General features: G+C 50.8%; 2 protein-coding genes across 2 annotated transcripts; both read right to left on the bottom strand.

The window, feature by feature from the left end:
- Positions 1-69: 69 nt before the first annotated feature.
- Positions 70-3,569, bottom strand: GP1BB (glycoprotein Ib platelet subunit beta). Its single transcript, XM_010719975.3, has 2 exons — positions 2,135-3,569; positions 70-1,493 (listed from the first exon to the last, which is right to left on the bottom strand). Exon 2 carries the CDS (start codon positions 1,422-1,424, stop codon positions 822-824), a length of 603 nt encoding a protein of 200 aa, XP_010718277.1. The 5' UTR covers positions 1,425-1,493; positions 2,135-3,569; the 3' UTR covers positions 70-821.
- A 987-nt stretch (positions 3,570-4,556) lies between these two features.
- Positions 4,557-14,629, bottom strand: SEPTIN5 (septin 5). The gene is made up of 10 exons (XM_031555922.1): positions 14,533-14,629; positions 14,103-14,189; positions 13,418-13,541; positions 13,132-13,266; positions 12,350-12,467; positions 11,921-12,022; positions 11,329-11,425; positions 9,929-10,064; positions 8,390-8,492; positions 4,557-8,242 (listed from the first exon to the last, which is right to left on the bottom strand). The coding sequence occupies exons 1-10, from the start codon at positions 14,540-14,542 to the stop codon at positions 8,186-8,188; spliced, it is 969 nt and encodes a 322-aa protein (XP_031411782.1). The 5' UTR covers positions 14,543-14,629; the 3' UTR covers positions 4,557-8,185.
- Between the last annotated feature and the right edge of the window lie 3,244 nt (positions 14,630-17,873).

Genomic DNA, 17,873 nt, shown 5'->3' with positions numbered 1-17,873 from the left:
GCTGCAGCTGCCTTGGAGCGAGGCGCGAGCGGGAGGGAGCTGAGGAAACGAGATGCCGAGAAACGCCACTTACAGCATAATTCACCTTTATTTTATTCCCATTTTGCTTCGCTACAAAAACGAATCGGAGGCCGGTAAGCAGCGGCGGGCAGGTGCACGGGCAGCGCAGCGGAGGCTCCAAGCCCGCTCTGCTCGGCGCCGGGAGCTCCGTAGGAACGCGGGGCGCGTTGAAGTCAGTACTAAAACCAACAGGAGGCTAAAAACGTTGCCCTAGGAGAAGGTTACAAAATACGCAGGCAGGAAGAAACGCTCGTTCTGTTCTGCTCTGCTGACGGAGGACTGAGGCAGCGGAAACCCGCTGTCGCTCAGCCAGGGCTAGCGAGGCGGTCCTGCACCGCGGGATGCGTTCCTCCATCATCCCGCTCACTGCTCACCTCTGCCCCGGCCTCACACAAAGCCACGAGCGCAGGGACAGTAAGGCTGAAGTAGCCCAGCACGGAGGGATGGAGCACTGCAGCTCCAGCGCTGCCGCGGTCATTCTGCTTGTTGCAGTTTATGGTTTCCTTAGGCTGAAAAAAACAGAACTGCTTTCAGCAATTCAGCAAAAGTGAAGCAATGAAGACTGTGCTGAAGTGTTCAAAGCATTAAGAAGCATAAGATCTGCTCCCTGGACACAGAACAAGTCTGATCAGCTCCAGGTCCTGCTGCAGGCTGCAGTCAGGGTCAGACGCTGCACTAAATAGTCCCCTCTGGGTCTCGTACACCACACGACTTCGGCACAGCAACACCCGGCTCGCGGGGGACCCTCACTCTTACAACTCTTATTGCTCCTGTAGGGACCAGGTATCTGCATGCTGATATAGATCCCGAGTGGTGCTCCGGGCTTCAGCAGCCGTTCTCCGAAATCTCTGCAGGTAGATAATGATGAATATGACCAAGATAGCCTGGAGTAAAAGGAAGATGATGAGAACGAGTTGAGAGAAGAGAGCCAGGGTGCAGTACCAGTACTGGCATGTGGAGATGATCTCATCTTCTGCCAGATAAGCGATGACCCGGCCCTGAAGGTGAGCTGGGGAGGCACATCTCACATCCCTGTAAAAGGTCCGGTTCTGCTGCCACTGCAGCCAGGAGCGCAAGTAGAGGATGTCACAATTGCATTCCCAAGGGTTGCCCTGCAAGTGCACTGTTTGGAGGCTCTTCAGATTATCAAAGAGCCCGCTGGGAATAGAGGTGAGCCTGTTGTAACTGAGGTTGATAATTTCAGCTGACGGCCGGAAAGCCACTGGCAGTTTTGTTACCGTTAGGCCTTTTGACATACAGTCAATAATGCTGGTGGCACACTTGCATGGTGGAGGACACGTAGGTATCACGACTGGGAGGAAGCCAAGGAGGGACAAGAAGAGAATCCCACTGTTCATCTTCATCTGCAAACACTCCCCCAGTGAGGTGGAGGTCAGGCAAGTAGACACCACGATCTGTAAGACTATAGAGATCTGAAAAGAACAGAGTTAAAAAAGGCATTGTGAAAACTCTTGGTCTCTCATTACCAGCCTGTCTTTCCAGCCCTGGGGGGGTTATGAGCTGATTGATGCTGGATTTAGCTGCAGCCATCAAATCAATTTCCACTCATCTTCAGAAGCATTTAAGAGTTGCTGATATTTTCAGCATTACTGCAGAAGCATCACTAGGGTAGCCAAGAAAACTGATGACAGGAAGTAAACTAGAATATGAAACTTAACATCTGTAAGCAAAAGCCTTGTTCATGCAAACTGCGAGAGAAGATTCAGAAATAAATGTACTATTACCACAAGTTTAAAATAGTCTTCCCAGTTTTGAACAGACATGATAAAATAGTCCTTAGCAAACACAGGGTGCTGAGCTCTGAGGGAAGAAATCCCCAGAATTTTCTATACTAGACATTGTTCCAGCAGTCACATAACCTGGAGCTGTGTCCCTTCTGAGGGCCAGTGATACAAAAGAGGTATTGCAGCTTCCTGCCACCTCTGAACACAGACTGCTAGAACTTTAAGACTACTGCACGTGCCTGCAACAAGGCACTTTTTTTCCATGCAGTCTGTCAGCTGAATGAAAGGGGGGAAGGAATAACGAGCAGAAGGTAGTTTCGTTGACTTACCGAAGTAGATCAATCCTTCCTTGCTTTCTGCCTTTACAGTAAATACAACAGAAAGGTCTTAAGGCAGTGCAGGAGTTTTTGTAGCTGCATAGATGAGCTCCCGGATCATCCCCTTACAGCTGGCTCACAAGATAAGGTCGGGCTCATCCCAGGGACACCTCCCACAAGAGGCCTTACTGCAAGTCTGCTGCATGCCACCAGAAGCAGAGTCTTCATTTGGCAAGTCTTCCAAGAAGCAGGAGCTGGCCTGGCTCACAAAAAATGCTTTTGCTGGCAGAGATGCTGACAGTAGCAATAACTCCAATTCTGTGCACACACTCTGGGTAACAAGTAGCCAAACAGTGCACTGCATTCAAGTATGGCAGCAAACTACACCGCCTGGATGCTTCCTTATTCTACAGACAAAATATCTGCAGGGTGAAGACTGCCTCTCACTACTGTAAGTGGATGAGAAGGGCTTCCTCCATGTTTCCTCAATTTGGAGCCCTTGGCTCTCGGTAATATGAAAGAAAAAAAGCACAGCTGTTAGCACGTGCCCAGTTAACAGTCAGCTAATGCATTCATACGCACCCTTTGAGGAATCCTGTGCACCCAAGTGCCCTGCTTTATCCTCTGGCCCTTTGGAACAAGCTAATAGAACCAAGCAGACCAAACAAAGAGGTAAAAGAGGACACCATTCCAACAGAAACAACACAAAGTCTCAAGTGAAAAGTAGTAATTCAAAATGCACTTAAACCTGGAAGCTGATGCTACCAAATTGTAGTGCAGTCCCTGAGCTCTATGGTCTTTGGTTTCCCATTTTATCATGAAGGCTATATTTGCAGAGTGGTGATCCTAGCACTTCTCAGTGTGTTGTCCCTGACGTTTCTCTTCAAGCAGTGACACAGATCTACTCCTAATTAGCAGTGGGACATCAGCTGAAAGAAACTGTTCTCTAGTGATCCTGCTGGTGTTGGTAATTGAGCCAAGGAGAAAGTCTTCCATGAGCTTCCATCCTCTCTTGACTGTTAGAGGTAGCGTACAGCTCTTGTCATTTCACTGTCTACACCAAAATAAAGCTGACTGGCTCCACAGGAAGGATGACAGACTGGGGAAGATAGTGCTCCAAGGGTCTGCTCTTTTGATAGGCTAAGTGACTGTCAGCACTCAGCAAGCTTTACTGAGAAAAACTGACCACATCCTTCATTCAGAAGTTGCATTATATAAATACTTGAACAATTATTTGTACAAGCGTCAAAAATATACTCAGGACATTTCAGCAGCATCTTGTCTTGTCAAGGTTCTTACACTTTCACAGACATTTTTCTGCCATGGGCCAGACTCTAAGCATTGGCTATGCTAGAGGCTAAGACCACCTGTATGGGGCTGCTGAATCACGGCCTGAACCTCTGATTGACCACCTGAGGCCAGCAGTGAGTCAGCCACGGGAGCACAGGTGAAGGCAGTTCTCCTGTGCTGCAGGAAGGGGTTGGAGCCTGGCTGCACCTCTCCTAGAGCCATTGAAGAGCTGGCTGCCAGTGGGGAAGGATCTCTCTGGAGATCTGCTCCACCAGAGTTTCCCTTGCGAGCCCAGGTTACGGGTGAGCGTACCTATCGTTTCTGTTTCCGGCTTTGGTGTAATAACATCACAGCCAAGCTCTCTGTTATACCTTAACATCGGTATGTTTGTTAATTGTACACTGCCATACCATAACATCAGCATATTCATTAATTGTACACCACCAGAATTACTTTCTTGTTTCTGCTCAGTTTCAGAATGTGAAACGCTCAGAATGAACACTGATATTAGGACAGTTTGGGCTGCAAACAAAAGTAGAATTTGGTCCTAACCAAGGCATACTATATTTGTGATGCTCTGAACAAAATAATTAACCTTGACATTTCTAGTAGGTTGGAGCAGATCATTCCAGTTGTTTCACTGTGGCAGGCAGACAGAGTAGGAAAGGGATCCAGGGCTAACAAATGAACCCACTTTTTCCTGCATTCTACCTGGTAGAAGCTCAACTACAACAGAGAAAGTTCGCTCAGCCACGTCCACACCTCATGCACTTGAGTGCTGCTTTTACTCCCGAGCAGCTGCTCAGGCCAGGTGTGGCATGGAGCTAATCCAGAGCCTGGCCTGGCTGGCTATGCACACAGCACGGACACAGCAGCACTTCTTTGGTTACTTACTTTGCTGGGATTGGGTCCCACCAAGCTACACACTGCCAATTTACACAGCTTCTTAGGGGAAGCTTAAAGGTAGGAGAACTTGAGGATCAGCTTGTCTAGCCTCTGACATAAGCACAGTCCAGAAATCATGTGCCTGCCTGGAGCCTGCTCCAATGGAACGGAATAAAAGGACAAACAGTCCTTTTGTCTCTCCTGTCCATAATGTATCATCGATGCTGCTGAAGAAGACTGAAAATCAAACAAAAATAGGTTGGTTTTTTGAATGTATTTATTTCACTGATCAATTCAGGTAGTAAACATTATTAATAATAACAATAATCATTTAATAAAATGGATATGTTTTAAAAGGTTTTTTTTCTTTCCACAATGACAAAATGTTCAAACAAATTTACAAAAAATATATTATAATAACCTAACATGACAGGAAACAAAGAGCTTAGGAGTGGAGTGAAGGGTGAGGAAGTCACATGGTAGAAGCAAGCCAGTGTTACAGCAAGCACAGCTGGGTTTGTGAGAAGGAGCAGGGAATGCCATCGCACAGCACAAGAAGTGAGAGCCCCTCCTTCTCTAGCAGGAGGCATGCGGGGAGGCAGCAGGAAGGACCGCACAGGCAGGACCGGCACAGCAGCAGCACACAAGGAGTTCATGCCACGGCTCCCTCCCCAGTCAGGCAGAAGGGCTGGATGGTGTGTACCAACCAGCCCAGCTGCAGCCCGGGACAGACAGCTCTGCTGAGCAGGACTCGGCCCCTGCTGTGTCCAGCTTGGCTGGGCAAAGCTTGGCAGAAGTGTGAGAACGTACCTGGGGGTGCAGAGGTTGCATTGGAGACTATGGAAGCTGTTTGCAAGGGGAGGTGTTAGACTGCCTTCCTACCCACACTTCTCACTGCCAAAATCAAATGACTGAGCTGCACTTGTTCTGGTCTATCTTCTCAGCTTATTGTGTAGCTCAGCGCAACAGTACAAAGCAGCCCTCATTTAATAAATGGGTGTCACCTTCTAAGCCAGTCCAGGACCTTGATGCCCTCCAAAGTCAATCTAATCCACTTCCAGGCAGCCCCCCAACTCTGATGCTCCGGGCAGGGAACCTTCTATACAGGACATGGATTTCAGTACCTCTGCCCATCTGTGGAAGCTGTGTCTGTAGTGCCTCACTCCTATGTGTTTTGAATAAGAGCAGCTCAAACCACCTTTGCCAGCTGGTAGCTGAAGAGTTCAGTGCTGTAGAGAACACAGCTGACACTATTAACTTGATCTAGGAGCCATGTGCACTGAGCTGATGGAGACTTCCCTCACCCAGAGGGACAAGGCAGATGCACACTCAGGCAGTCCTGTCTGCCTGTGACCAGAGTACACTGTGCTCTCACCAGCACACACGCTAATGCATGTGCATGCTAAAGAGTAAAGGTCTGGGGTTTTGTTGCTGTTGTTTTCCCTGGGAATTAATCTACTTAAAAGAGCACTATCTCTAGCTAAACAGGGCTCATATGTAACAGAACATCCTCCTAACAGGCAAGATTCATGTGAGAAAAGAGAGGGGACAGGTACTGCAAAGTGTTTCCAGTTACACTAGCATGGATAAAGTTGAGAACTCAGCATTCCCCCTGCTTCCAGCAGCAGCAAACCAACCCCAGAAAACCTCTAGAAAGCTCCTCTAGAAAGGTACTCAGACTACTCCATTGCTCAGGCAAATACACTGCAGGAAAAAGCCTGTATTTCCTCCTTAAGCATCTGGTACTGGGGATGTTACTGAAGACAAGCTGAACCCATTCCCTCTCCTAGGCTGGCACTTCCACTGTCACTTACGAGCTTGACACAGAGGAGAAGGAAAGAAAAAACCAGTGAGCCAGAAGAGCTGCCTGCACCCCTGGTCCTGTGAGCTTATCCCCACTTCCTGACCCCCAAGGCAGCAGAAGGCTGCGTAGGAGGGACTTGCCTTGGACACTGCTCTTACTCAGCTTGCACGTTCCTGCCAGTGGGCTTCTACTCCTGCTCTGTTCTTCCAGTGTCAGGATCTCTTTCCTTCCTCTACAGCCTATGCTCTGGTTGAGCAGAGGCTCCATACAGGGAATAACTGGAACCTGCCTCTGCATCTCCTGGAAAAGCCCTGATCAGAGCTCTAAAGCCCAACAGGGAGAATCAGAGAAATGCAGCACCAATAAACAGAATTTAGGGTTTGGGTATTCCTGGCCAATATTGTTGCTTTGTGCACAGGGAAATCTACTGTAAAGAACCAGAGATGTGGGAACTGACACAAAGGGAGAAAGGGAACAAGAAATTGGGCTGGCAGCCAAAGGAGCAGAAGGGCCCATCCCATGGTAGCACTCCCCAGACTGGAGGTAAGAGCCAAATGCCTCCCCCTCCAGCATCCCCTGATTCCCTGTGAGCGTGGCAGTGTTGCTGGTCAGTCCTGCCCTGTTAGGCACATCACACTCTGGAGCTCTCCTCTGGCTGTGCTAAGAGTTAAAAATGCTGCAAGAAACAAAAATAGGACAGAAGCTGCTGCCCAAAGAGTGCTCTTATCTCTGCCCAGCAGATCCATTGCTTCTCCCAGCACTGAGACAGAAAAGAGCCGGGGAGAGGGAGAAAGGTTGTGTCCCAGGGGAAGGGAAGGGGAAGTGCCAAGTCTGCTGGGCTGCACTCAGCCACGTACAGCAACATTCCTGTCACCTGCCACACTGACCTACACAGCCCCCCTGCCACCTCCTGCTCTCTGCAGCAGCCTGTCTGGCAGAGATCTGGCAGATCTCTGGTACAGGCATTAGAAACTGCCCCTTTCCTTAGGAGAAGCTCAGACAGAAATGTGGGCTGCTACCGGGCTTTCAGCCCTGAGTGTTTCTCTCTCTCCAAAGCAGCCCAGCCAGGAACTGCAGCTGCTGCGGTGCTCCTCAGTGCAGGCACTGGAGATTGAACAGCTGGACAATCAGAGCCAGGCCATGAGAAACCCTCACCCAGCTACTGCAGGGCGCTGTGCTTCCAGCTACAGTGCTCCTCTCAGCCCCCCAGCCTGCAGTAGGCTGAGCAGGGCAGGCAGGCTGGGCAGGTGTTCACTCCCATCATCTCTCCTTTTCACAGGCAGTCCTCAACAGCTTATGCTCTCTGCCAGAAGGACACAACTGAAGGCAGTGGAAGCTGTTTCTTTTTAACAAAGCTTGAGAGACTCGGTTCCCTGCCACTCAGTGCAAAGATCTGGAGTTTCTTGGTAGGAATAACAAATCTAATCAATCAATTGGAATAAAGCCAAACAAGATAACCTGGGCAGACAACCAGCAGGACCCCTGAGCAGGTCAGTGCACACAGGACCCCCCAGCCCTGCACTCTGGGCAGCACAGCTTGAACTCCCAGGAGGGAATGGCTGCCTTGACAACAACTGTGCTGGCCCCAGACAAGGGGAACAGGGGAAGGAGCACAGCACCTCAGTCAGGAGTAAACATTTACGTGCATTGACACAGATATTCTTCAAGTTCGTACACCAGAGAAACCAGGACTTTAAATACTAAAGCATTCCCGAACAAGAGGTTAGTACATGGCAAAGGGAAATCTGTTTCTTCTTTTTCTTTCTTTCCTTTTTTTAGGATGCCTTATAGACTCCCTTGTCTATTTTCCCTTAAAAAAAATAAAAAATAAAATAAAAGAGGAAAAAAAAGAAAGAGAATTATTAAAAAAAGAAATACACATCAGTAAACAGTTAGGTGAACAGCCTTCTCCACAAACCAGCTGGCTGCAAAGCCAGCCTTGCTGCTAATAAATTAGAGGATGCGAATGCAGCTCTTGCCCACAAGTCTCTATACAATGGGAAACCTCTTTTCAAACATCCACAGCTCTTGGCAGGCCTCAGATGGTCGCTGGGGGTTCCCTTTGCCCTCCAAGTACCTGCATCTCACTGATCCTGCATCTGCTGCTGCATCTTCTGCAGCATCTCTTGCATCCGCCGCAGCTGCATGAGACAGAGAAGAGAGTCAACCAGGAGCCCATGGTGGTGGGAGGCAGGAGTGGGAAGCCCCAGGAGAGCCTCTGTGGGGCAATCCTGGAGAAACATGTTAGATTCCAGCACTAACAAGGCCCAGGCAGAAATGGTTCTCACCTCCTCATCCTTCATCTTGATCAGTTTCTCCGTCTCAGTGTCTGGTGTTGGGAGAGGCAGAATAGGAATGGGGCTTTCTATCCTATTGTCCTGAGTCAGTTTGCTAGAGACAGAGAGGGACAAAATGCAGTCAGTTATGGCTCAGGCTGGCTGGCTTTATGTCAGCACCTGATGGCTGTCACTCCTGAAGGCTGACGTGGCAGCATGCAGCCAGCCACGCACAGAGCCTGTGGGGGAATCCAGCAAAGATGGGTAGGGTGCATTCAGGTGCAAAATGAGAGTACAGCCAACAAAAGTTCTCAAAATAGAAGTTTGTGGGTAACTGCCAGAGAAAACTCAGTCCAGGCTAACACTGAGGAAAAACACATACACAGGGGAAAAAAAAGGAAGATGACTCCTGAAAGTCAGAGGAGCCCTTTGCAGAAAAACTGGAAGCTCAAATTAGCACTTCCGGGCTTTCACCGCTTGGAGTCGCTGTTTGCTCCTTACTGAATCAATTCCAGCCCTGGAGTTCGGTACATCCCCCTCCAAAGTTTCCCTTAGGAAACCTTATCCCACGGACAGAAATGGCCACAGTGTTTTTCCAAGACTTCACTGGTAAGGGACCGGCCACTGCGTGAGAATAGCATCAAAACTGCAAGCATCTCTTTAGCTAAGCTACTGCTTTTTTATCACACTGTTCTTTTAATAGATACGTAGTCTGTCTAAATAGCAACTGAGACACTTCTCACAGACCTCTAGCATTTCAGATACTTATTTTGGGACTCCATATTATCGCTGTTGAAAAAGGCTACTCTGTGATGCAAAAGCACAGGGACACACTGTGTGGGAACAGAGCATGCCAACTGCACATCTGCACAAACACGGGGTGCTCCCTGCTGAGGTGCAGCTATTTCCACTCTGCCATGCAGCACAGAGTCACCCAGCCATTTCAGGTAGCAAGTGAAAGGAATGATTTACAACAGAGCCCAAATCCACTTAAAACTTGTCACCAGTATTTCAGTCTTTCTAATGAAAAGCCCATGAGTGTTTTCTGATCTCCATGATTAAAATCAGAGAGAATGAAATGCAAAGCAAGTCAAAAGCAAAGAAATCTTTGGAGATGTGTAAGGCACTTGCTAATTGCTTGGGCTCTGTTGTCTGAGAAACAGCAGCATCCCAAGGGTCACACTGTCTTCTGGATGGAACCGCAGTTGGAAAATACCTTCCTCTTTGGCAGCACACACAGTTATCATCTCCACCAGGGAGACAGTTTAGCCCACGTTTCATTAGGCTGGATGAATTTCAGCCAGCGATAGGAACAACTCTTCTAAAGAGCATTTTTCTCCAGGCCTATTTCCCAACACCCATGCAGAACTCACTGAACAGGAACAAGGATTCTCAGCAACATCCCTGCTGTAGTTTCAGGCTGTGGGAGACAAGCTTGGATTTGCTATTTTACTTTCCAGTGCCATTTCCGATACAAGCTCTGAGAGTAGCCCCAGCTCCACAGAGAGCAGGATAACTCTGCCACTCCTAAGCAAAGTGGTAGGGACCCACCTGGTCATTTGCTGGATGCACTGAGCTCGGTAGTTCTCATAGTGGACATCACAAGTGACATCCTTCAGGTCATGCATGTGTGTCCGGATCAGCATATTCCGCAGCTTCACAAAGTCACAGTGTGCCTGATTTTCCACTACAGAAGCAAGAACAGGTGAGCACCTGGACGTCACACCTCACCAGCTCCATTCAGGGAGTCCCTTCTCACCTCCCAGAACCCAGGCCTGAAATAAAATTTACCCAGGACCCTTTCCCCATCCTGCCCCCCTCCCCCACTCCCTGTGCCAAAGACTCTCCCCTAGCCTTGGCACAGGCCTCGGTGATGCTCTGTGCCTGTCAGCCTTGAGGCCAGGCTGCTGAGGTCATTGTGTTCCCAGGACTTTTTCTGGGTAAGAGGATTAATTAAACACATATAGTAGAGCCTTGAGAGAGGATGCTGCTCCCAGATACATAGGATGTCATTATTACAACCCCAGTGAGGGCAGCAACTGCTAGAGACAGATTGGTCATTCTCTCAGAATTTCAGATTGATTGTAAGGCCACTATAGGCAGGGTGGTTTCCAGTAGGAAACTTGAGTCAGCCCCTAAGGAGCAAAGCTACCAGCAGGCAATAGTCTGGAGAGCTGAAAGATTGCTGTTACCAAGGATGGCCAGGCTCCAGGGAGCCCTGGGGACTCTGGGGGGAAGTGCTGCACTTGGTAGCTGTGTGCTTGATTTGGCAATCTCTGTTTACTTCTCTGAAGGGCTGGGGGAAGCTTTGACAAAGCTCATCTCTGCCAATTACCAGCATTCAGACAGGTACAGACCACCCCAGAGCCAGAAAGAGAAAAGAGCCAGCAGCTGGGCATCCCAAGCAGCTGGCACCAACCCACAAGCAAACACGCAGGATTTTGGGATTGAAAGATGCAAGACCATGGAGCAATGTGCCAGCACAGGGGTGTCAGCAATAGCAGCAAAAGCCATTCCAAGGTTATTAGGGACTTTGTGAAATTTCTCCCTTTGGAAGAGGACACAGTTAGAGACAGAGACAAATGCATTACGTGGCAGTACAGCCTCCAGTCCTCCCTCCGGGACTCACTGCTGCTTGAAAGGACCTACACACAGTGCTCCAGTCCCCCCATCAGAGGCACCACAGCCAGGCTCCTCCCAGGACATGTGTTGTAACAGTGCACACAGCTTTGGAGGCATGGTGATTGCTGTGTGCTCAACACACCAGGCAGGTCACAGCACCTACTCTACCCTACTTTGTACCCTCCTATGAGCCAGAGGCAGTACAGTCAGTCAAGGCCAAGCAGAAGTGAATTCCTCACTGCAGTTTCTGCTCTACAAGCCCACCTGTGTCCTTCCCCATGCCTCCCTGCCCCAGTGTCACAGTGCCAGCTTCCAGGCACTGCACTTACCTTCCACAATGCCCCATGGGTACAGCCGTCCACGGACTCGCTGGCCTTTAGCTTCCACCACTGTGTTGCTGCCAATGACAGCAAAAGGAGCACTCTCCTGGAAAGGGAGGTGACACTGAGCTTGTGGCTGTCAACAGATTCCTCCTCCAAGGGCCAAGCTCAGGCAGAGAACAGGAGGAGGAAGGGAAAGACACAGTGACATCCACACACGCATGGGACACCACAACACAATGACAGTGAAAAGCCTCAGGCATTGGGATCTGCAGGTGGCTCGATTCCCAGCCTGACCTTCTCATGCCATACAACTCAACCTTATTCTCAAATATACACCCAAGGAACACCAGGGAGAGACTGATGCCACCTCGTGGGACACCTGAAGTCCCGTGTCTTTATGCCACACTTCATGGCACCAGCAAGGACATCAGCTCCCTTCTCCAGTCTATCTACCATGTGAACCAATACAGGCTGCCTCTGGGGTACCAGCATCACCGCCCAGGACTTTGGCACACAAAGGACAGCTCTGGATCCTTCCAGAGCAACCAGCATACCCAAGAGCCAGACTTCCCAGTCTCTGACTGAACTGGTTCCTTACCTTCAACTCTCTATCTTGCTGCTTGAACTCCTCATCTTCATCAGAGTCGCACTCAGGAAACTGGTACACTTTAATGCCAAATTTGTCAATCTCTTCCCGGATCTGAGTCCATGCAAAACAAGAACAAAAAGATGCCCACTGAACAATACAGAAATGATGGGTTTAATATCATGGATTTGCTGTTGCCTACAGATGGGGAAGGGATTTGATGCTTTCTGTAGAGCTGGGCTCTCTGGAGACACCACTTCCCTTCTCACGTTTCACATGCTGCAATTTGATCTGCAGATACTATATATATATATATATATATATGTACACACACACACACACACACACACACTATCTATCTTTACACATTTACTGCTCTCCTTCCTCAGCACATCCCTGCCACCACATCAGATATACCGCTGTGGAAGAAGCGCGTCTCACCCTTTCTTTTAGCTTCCGGATCTCTGAGGGGATCAGGCAGTCAGCTTTGGCAATCAGGGGTACAATGTTAACCTTCTCATGAAGAGCCTTCATGAACTCGACATCCACAGGCCTCAGCCTGCAACAGGGATGAGGAGGGACATGATTGGCAAGGACACGATGAGCAGCTCCCCCCTCCAGCCTCTTCCACTTCACCCACCATCCCCAAAAAGAGGGGAAAAGGACCGTACTGTCACAAGAGTGTGGAGCAGCCCTCAGCTAGGGCTGCATTTGCAGGAAAGCTGTCTCAGACTTCAGATACTGACACTTGTCGTGCAGACAGAGGCTGAGTATTCCCCTTAGAGACTAAATATTGCCCAGGTCACAGCCCTGGCCTCCCACCAGCTGTCCTCTGTCGAAGGCAGCCAGCACGTCCCCTGCAGCTGTTCTGGACTAGGCTGGCACACAAGCCAACAAGGCCTGGCAGGAATTGAAGGCAACTTAAAATTCTCTTTCCTACCCCTTGTTCAGGCTCAGGTAGATAGAAAGATATTGTGTGGCATTATTTCTCCTGATTTCAAAACCAGACTGCAGACCTGAGGGAGATCAGCTCTGCCTGCTTATGGGCAGTCTGTCCTGTCAGAGAGGAGGAAGGAAGCTATGCTTGTCAAGGGGCAGCAGCGGGGTGGTTCTCCATCTGCATCAACACCCAGACAGCAAATGAGCACCTGAAGGGCAACCCAGGGGTCCAAAGGTCTTCCCTCCAGCCTGAATCATGCCCCATCCCTGGAGCAGGCTCTCACCCGTGGCCAAAGGGCGAGATGAAGTAGAGACAGCAATGCACTCGGTTGTCCTGGATGTTCTTTCGGTTCAGGCCGCTCTCATCACGGAAGTACTGCTCAAACTGCTGGTCGATGTAGTCAGTGATGGGCTTCCAGCTGAGAAAGACAATTCGATCAAAACCAAACCATGTATGCAACAGCATGCTGTCCCTAGGGACTATGATGCATCATCCCATCCCCACTGTCAGAGCCCCTTTCAGTGAAGCATCCACAGAAAACAGATGCGGTCAAGTTGCAGCCTGCTCACCATTCAGTGTTATTAACGGCATCTCCAAAGCCTGGTGTGTCCACTATGGTCAGCTTCAGCTTGACACCCTTCTCCTCAATGTCCACTGTGTGTTTGACAATCTCCACTGTCTGGTTGATTCTCTCTTTGAACAGGAACACAAGAGTTAAAGCCCTGCAATAACGGTGGGGATCCCAACTCACACCCACAACAGGCTGGCTCCCCTTATCACTGAGCACAGGGAGTAACAGGAGTTTCAAAAAGACCCTGAGACTCCAAGGAGCCTCAGGGAAGGTGTAGTAGGGGAGGCTGGCGGCAGGCAGACCTCTGACAAGACACAAAAACTGTCATATTGCTTGCAGCCCAGCTGTTCCAAACATTTTGTCCAATCACTTGGAAAAGGGAATCTCTGCTGCACTCCAACCCAAGAACAAAAGACAAAACTCAGCATCTCATCCCAAAGGGCTAGTACTGCTCTGCAGCCTTATCTTGCCTTCATGGAATTGAAGAACCCTACAGCCAAACCATTTTTGCTGAAACACTAGTAGTGCCTTGACAGCCAGCAAAGGAGATCACAGCAACACGGCCAGGGCTGTGATCAGGCCATGCCTGTAGCTGCTGTTGAAGCAAGGAGCCAGGCCCAAGGACAGGGTAGACCTGTGGATACAAGGACCTGTTTACCTCCCCCCCTCTGTCCCCGACTTACCCTCTGCATTGAGGAGCTTTCTGTCTTTGTACAGATCTGTCAGGAACAGGCTATTCACGAGCGTGGATTTGCCCAGACCCGACTCTCCTAATTGACAAAGTGCAAAGGGAAGGAGGGAAAAGGAAGCAACGTGACCCACTAATTGACTTACAAATAAAATTCTGAGCAAGGCTCAGAGGCAGAGGAAGTGAGAGATATGAGCTGTCAAGAGCTGTTTATGGGCATTACATTTTTCCAGCAGTGGGAGGACTTTGCTGCAAGATGTCTCAATCCTTGTATAAATGTGCTCTTACAGTTCCTCCATCCTCCCTTCTCTTCCTCTCTCTCCCTCAGTCCCCATCTGGCCCTACCTTCACCACCCAAACCAACCCCACTGGGGGAGGAGCCACGCTCAGCGCCCACTCTGTGCACCCACCATGGGCAGCCTCACCTGCAACCATCAGGGTGAAGTCGAAACCCTTCTTCACAGATTTCCGGTGGACCTGGTTCGGCAGAGTGGCAAAGCCCACGTACTGCTTCTCATGGTCCTGCAGGGCAGAGGCGGACAGAAGCAGGTCAGGGTGTGCCACCACTCCTTCTCAAGTTGGATTCAGAAGAGCTGAAAAGCCCCGAGATAGAGCCAAGGGGAGGAGGAGAGGCGGGTCCCTGCCTTGGCAGCGGTGTGAGGCATGGCACACACATCCTCAAGACTCAGGACCTCTCCCAGGTCACGGCCACCTCCCAGGGAAGCGGTGGACTCACCGTCCCTGGAGGCATTCAAGAAACACGGAGATGTGGCACTTAAGGACACAGTTTATTAAGCATGGTGGGGATGGGTTGTCAGTTGGACCTGATGATCCTTGAGGTCTTTTCCAACCTGAAAGATTCTCTGATTGTATGATTTGTGCATCTCTCCCCACTGAGAGCTGTGCAGCCCACACTGGACTCTGTGATTAGCGCCCCTGGGCTTCTGGGCAGCCGAAGGCATGGTGGTTTGGCTTCTGCTTGAGCTGAGAGGGGCTTATTTGTTGCTCTGTCACAGCCACTCCTGCCCGAGTAAGAGGTAATCTGAACAATCTCCAGTGTTATTCCTGAGGAGATGGAAGCTCAAGGAGCACAGGAAGTGAGGTGATGCAAAATTATTCAGTACACTGGCAAGGTGCCTTTGGGGAGGGTATTACATATGGTATTGCCAGAGGATGAGTTCTTGCCCCGCAGTCCCTGCTCCCTGACCACATAAAAGCTGCAGCCACCCCACAGACACAGTGTGCTTTGCACAAGGGCACTGAAGGCACACGAGGAGCAACACAGACCCTGACAAACTCTTCCTTTCTTGCATATTTTTGAAGCCAGACTCACAGCCCAGAAAGGCCAGAAGGAATGGAGCAAATGAACCTAGGGAGAAATGGGGACAAATAGAAGCTGCTGACAGTTTTAAGGGGTTGGCACTCCAGAGCAGTGAGCAGTGGTGAGACCCTGGGATGAGTGATGGCAGGCACCTGGGAGACACTGCACAGCCACCCTAAAGGCTCAGTGAAAGGCAAGCATGAGCTGAGCAGGGCAGGAGAAGAAGCGTAACAGCAAGACTGAGGTACAACAGCCCCCTTCTGTCCCAGCTTCCAACACTACCAGGGCTGCATTCTGACTGCCTTGTGGCCCAACAAAACATAACCGCAGCCACCACCAAAGCACACAGGTAACAGCCCAACCTCCCAGTGCAAGGATCAGCAGTGCTCAGCAGCACAAGCACCCCGCCTGCTTCCCCCTTATGGCTCTCACACAGCCAAGCTCTTGTTCGGGCACAGGGAATGGACCCGTGCTGATTTTTAGCAGCCTTGGAAGGAAAACTGCCTGCTCTGTCCAGAGACTTTACACGTGAAGCACACTGAGCACAGACCAATAAAACCACGGCGGAGGCTTGGGGTGTGTTGCTGTTCTTTTCTTTGTTTTTTTTTTTCAACTAGATGACTAAAGGCTGACAGCGGAGATCTCTGGTGCAACGCTGCTTACTTCAGCCAGGTGTAACTGGCTGAACCTGATCTCTTGTTTCTGTTCAGCCCAACCAAGAAAGGGTGGATTTATTGTTCTGCTGGTACTTCCCCATAGCTGAGTAGAATCAGAATTCTTCATGATAAATGCAAATCCCAGCTGGCGCAGGATGCTGCCCTTTTCCCGTGGCTCAGGTGGCCATTTCCCCTGCAATAAAGCAGGGCAGCGCTGAGCACAAGCTCAAGGGTAGAGCTTCCTTCCCACGGCAGGAGGCAGCTGGAGCTGTGGGGGAAAATCCATCCCCAGCTCTGTCTCCCCCACCCAACCAATGACCATCATGTGCACAGAGCAAAGGGTGAGAAATGCAGGAGAAACAGTGCTGAGTGGTCAACTCTTTTAACAGCCCTTCACTGGGAAAGAACACCTCGGCCCCTGCACCGCAGCCAGCGCATCCCACAGTTCACGCATCTGTGACGGCTTTGAGACACAATGCATGCTCCATCCAGGCCACTGCAAGGCATCTCGGCGTGCCAAAATCAACGCGGCACGTAAGGAGCCCCAGTAACCTCCTGAGCCTGGTGCTTGCCTTGCTCAGAGCTCCACATCGCTCAATCTTTGTTAGTACACAACATGGATGCTGTCTGCAGAGCCACCTGCACAGGATGGAGAGCACCGATGGGAGCACAGGGAGGGCCGGTGGAAGAATGCAGGGGGCCTCCTGGGTTGCTGGCTTTCTGGGTAGGGCCGGCAGCACTCTGGTGTGTGGGGCTGTGCTGCCGGCAGCCCTCCTTGTGCTGCCTTTCTCCCGTGCCTGGGGACGCACTGCATGCAGCACAGCAGAGCCCACCAAAAGATACTGCTGACGTTTGGGACCTTGCTGTAAACAGAAACTTCCCACGCCAAGCAAAACACGTCTGCACCCTCCTTCAGCACACTGCAGCAACACACTGCGTCCCTGCATCCTCCATCACCCAGGCAGGCGCTCAGCTCCTGGCAGACCACGCTCTCCCTGTCGGTTCAAGTCAAGGAACTGGCAGGTTTGAGCCCTGATCCTGCCTAGGGCAGAGATCCCCTTACCGAGGTATTTGCTGTCCTACAGCCACGGAGAGAGGCAGGTAGGAGTGATGGAGACCTCTCTCATAAGTCTTTCCTCATCTCCTTTACGGCTGTGCTATTCAGAGCAAGCAGACATCACGCAATTTTACCATTTATCCTGGAGATAAATGAGGCCTGCTGAGTGCATCCCAAAGTGCTAAAATAAAACAGCACTGGACCACAGAAAATTTGAAGAATGGCCCCCACTCTATTTCTGGAGCTAAGCCTGGAAATGAGGAAGGCTGTGCTGGGAACCTGATGATGCCCCCGGCCCAGCCAGGCCCTGAACGCCCTGCTCCCGCTCCCAGCACCGCGTCACCGAGCTGCCAGCTGCAGGGCGGCGGCTCCCGGCTCAGAGAAGCGGGGAAGCAGAAGCCGCCCGGTTCCTCCCGGCTGTCCTTCCTCCGCACGGCCACCACATCCGCATCTGCACGCACCAGCACGGCCCGTCCCCTCAGCGCACAGCGCCCTTCGCTTCCTTTTACTGCCAGAAAGCCGATAAATTCACAGCCCCAGCAGCCCCGGGACGCGCCCCGCGTACATCTGCCTCTCTGGCCGCTGCTACGTACTGGAGATCAGCAGAGCCGCTCGCCCTCCAGCGTTTGCCGCAGAAAAAGGGCTTGCAAAGCGCAGCCCGAAACGCGGCCACGCAAACCACGCACCCCGCCTGTGCCCCGAGCTGCCCAGGCACGCGCACGCCATTCCGAA

Source organism: Meleagris gallopavo, chromosome 17 (genome assembly GCF_000146605.3).
Source record: "Meleagris gallopavo isolate NT-WF06-2002-E0010 breed Aviagen turkey brand Nicholas breeding stock chromosome 17, Turkey_5.1, whole genome shotgun sequence".
NCBI classification, from domain to species: Eukaryota; Metazoa; Chordata; class Aves; order Galliformes; family Phasianidae; genus Meleagris; species Meleagris gallopavo.
The sequence above is the reverse complement of the archived record's forward strand: the minus strand, read 5'-3'. Positions and strand labels throughout refer to the sequence as shown.

What these genes read in the sequence shown, in the direction of transcription:
- GP1BB (XM_010719975.3), bottom strand. Translation starts at nt 1,424, where the DNA reads ATGAAGATGAACAGTGGGATTCTCTTCTTGTCCCTCCTTGGCTTCCTC.
- SEPTIN5 (XM_031555922.1), bottom strand. An exon ending in CCCATGGGGCATTGTGGAAG is followed by an intron (nt 10,065 to 11,328) that starts GTAAGTGCAGTG and finishes TTGCTTCTGTAG; the next exon opens with TGGAAAATCAGGCACACTGT. An exon ending in TGCATCCAGCAAATGACCAG is followed by an intron (nt 8,493 to 9,928) that starts GTGGGTCCCTAC and finishes CTCTGTCTCTAG; the next exon opens with CAAACTGACTCAGGACAATA.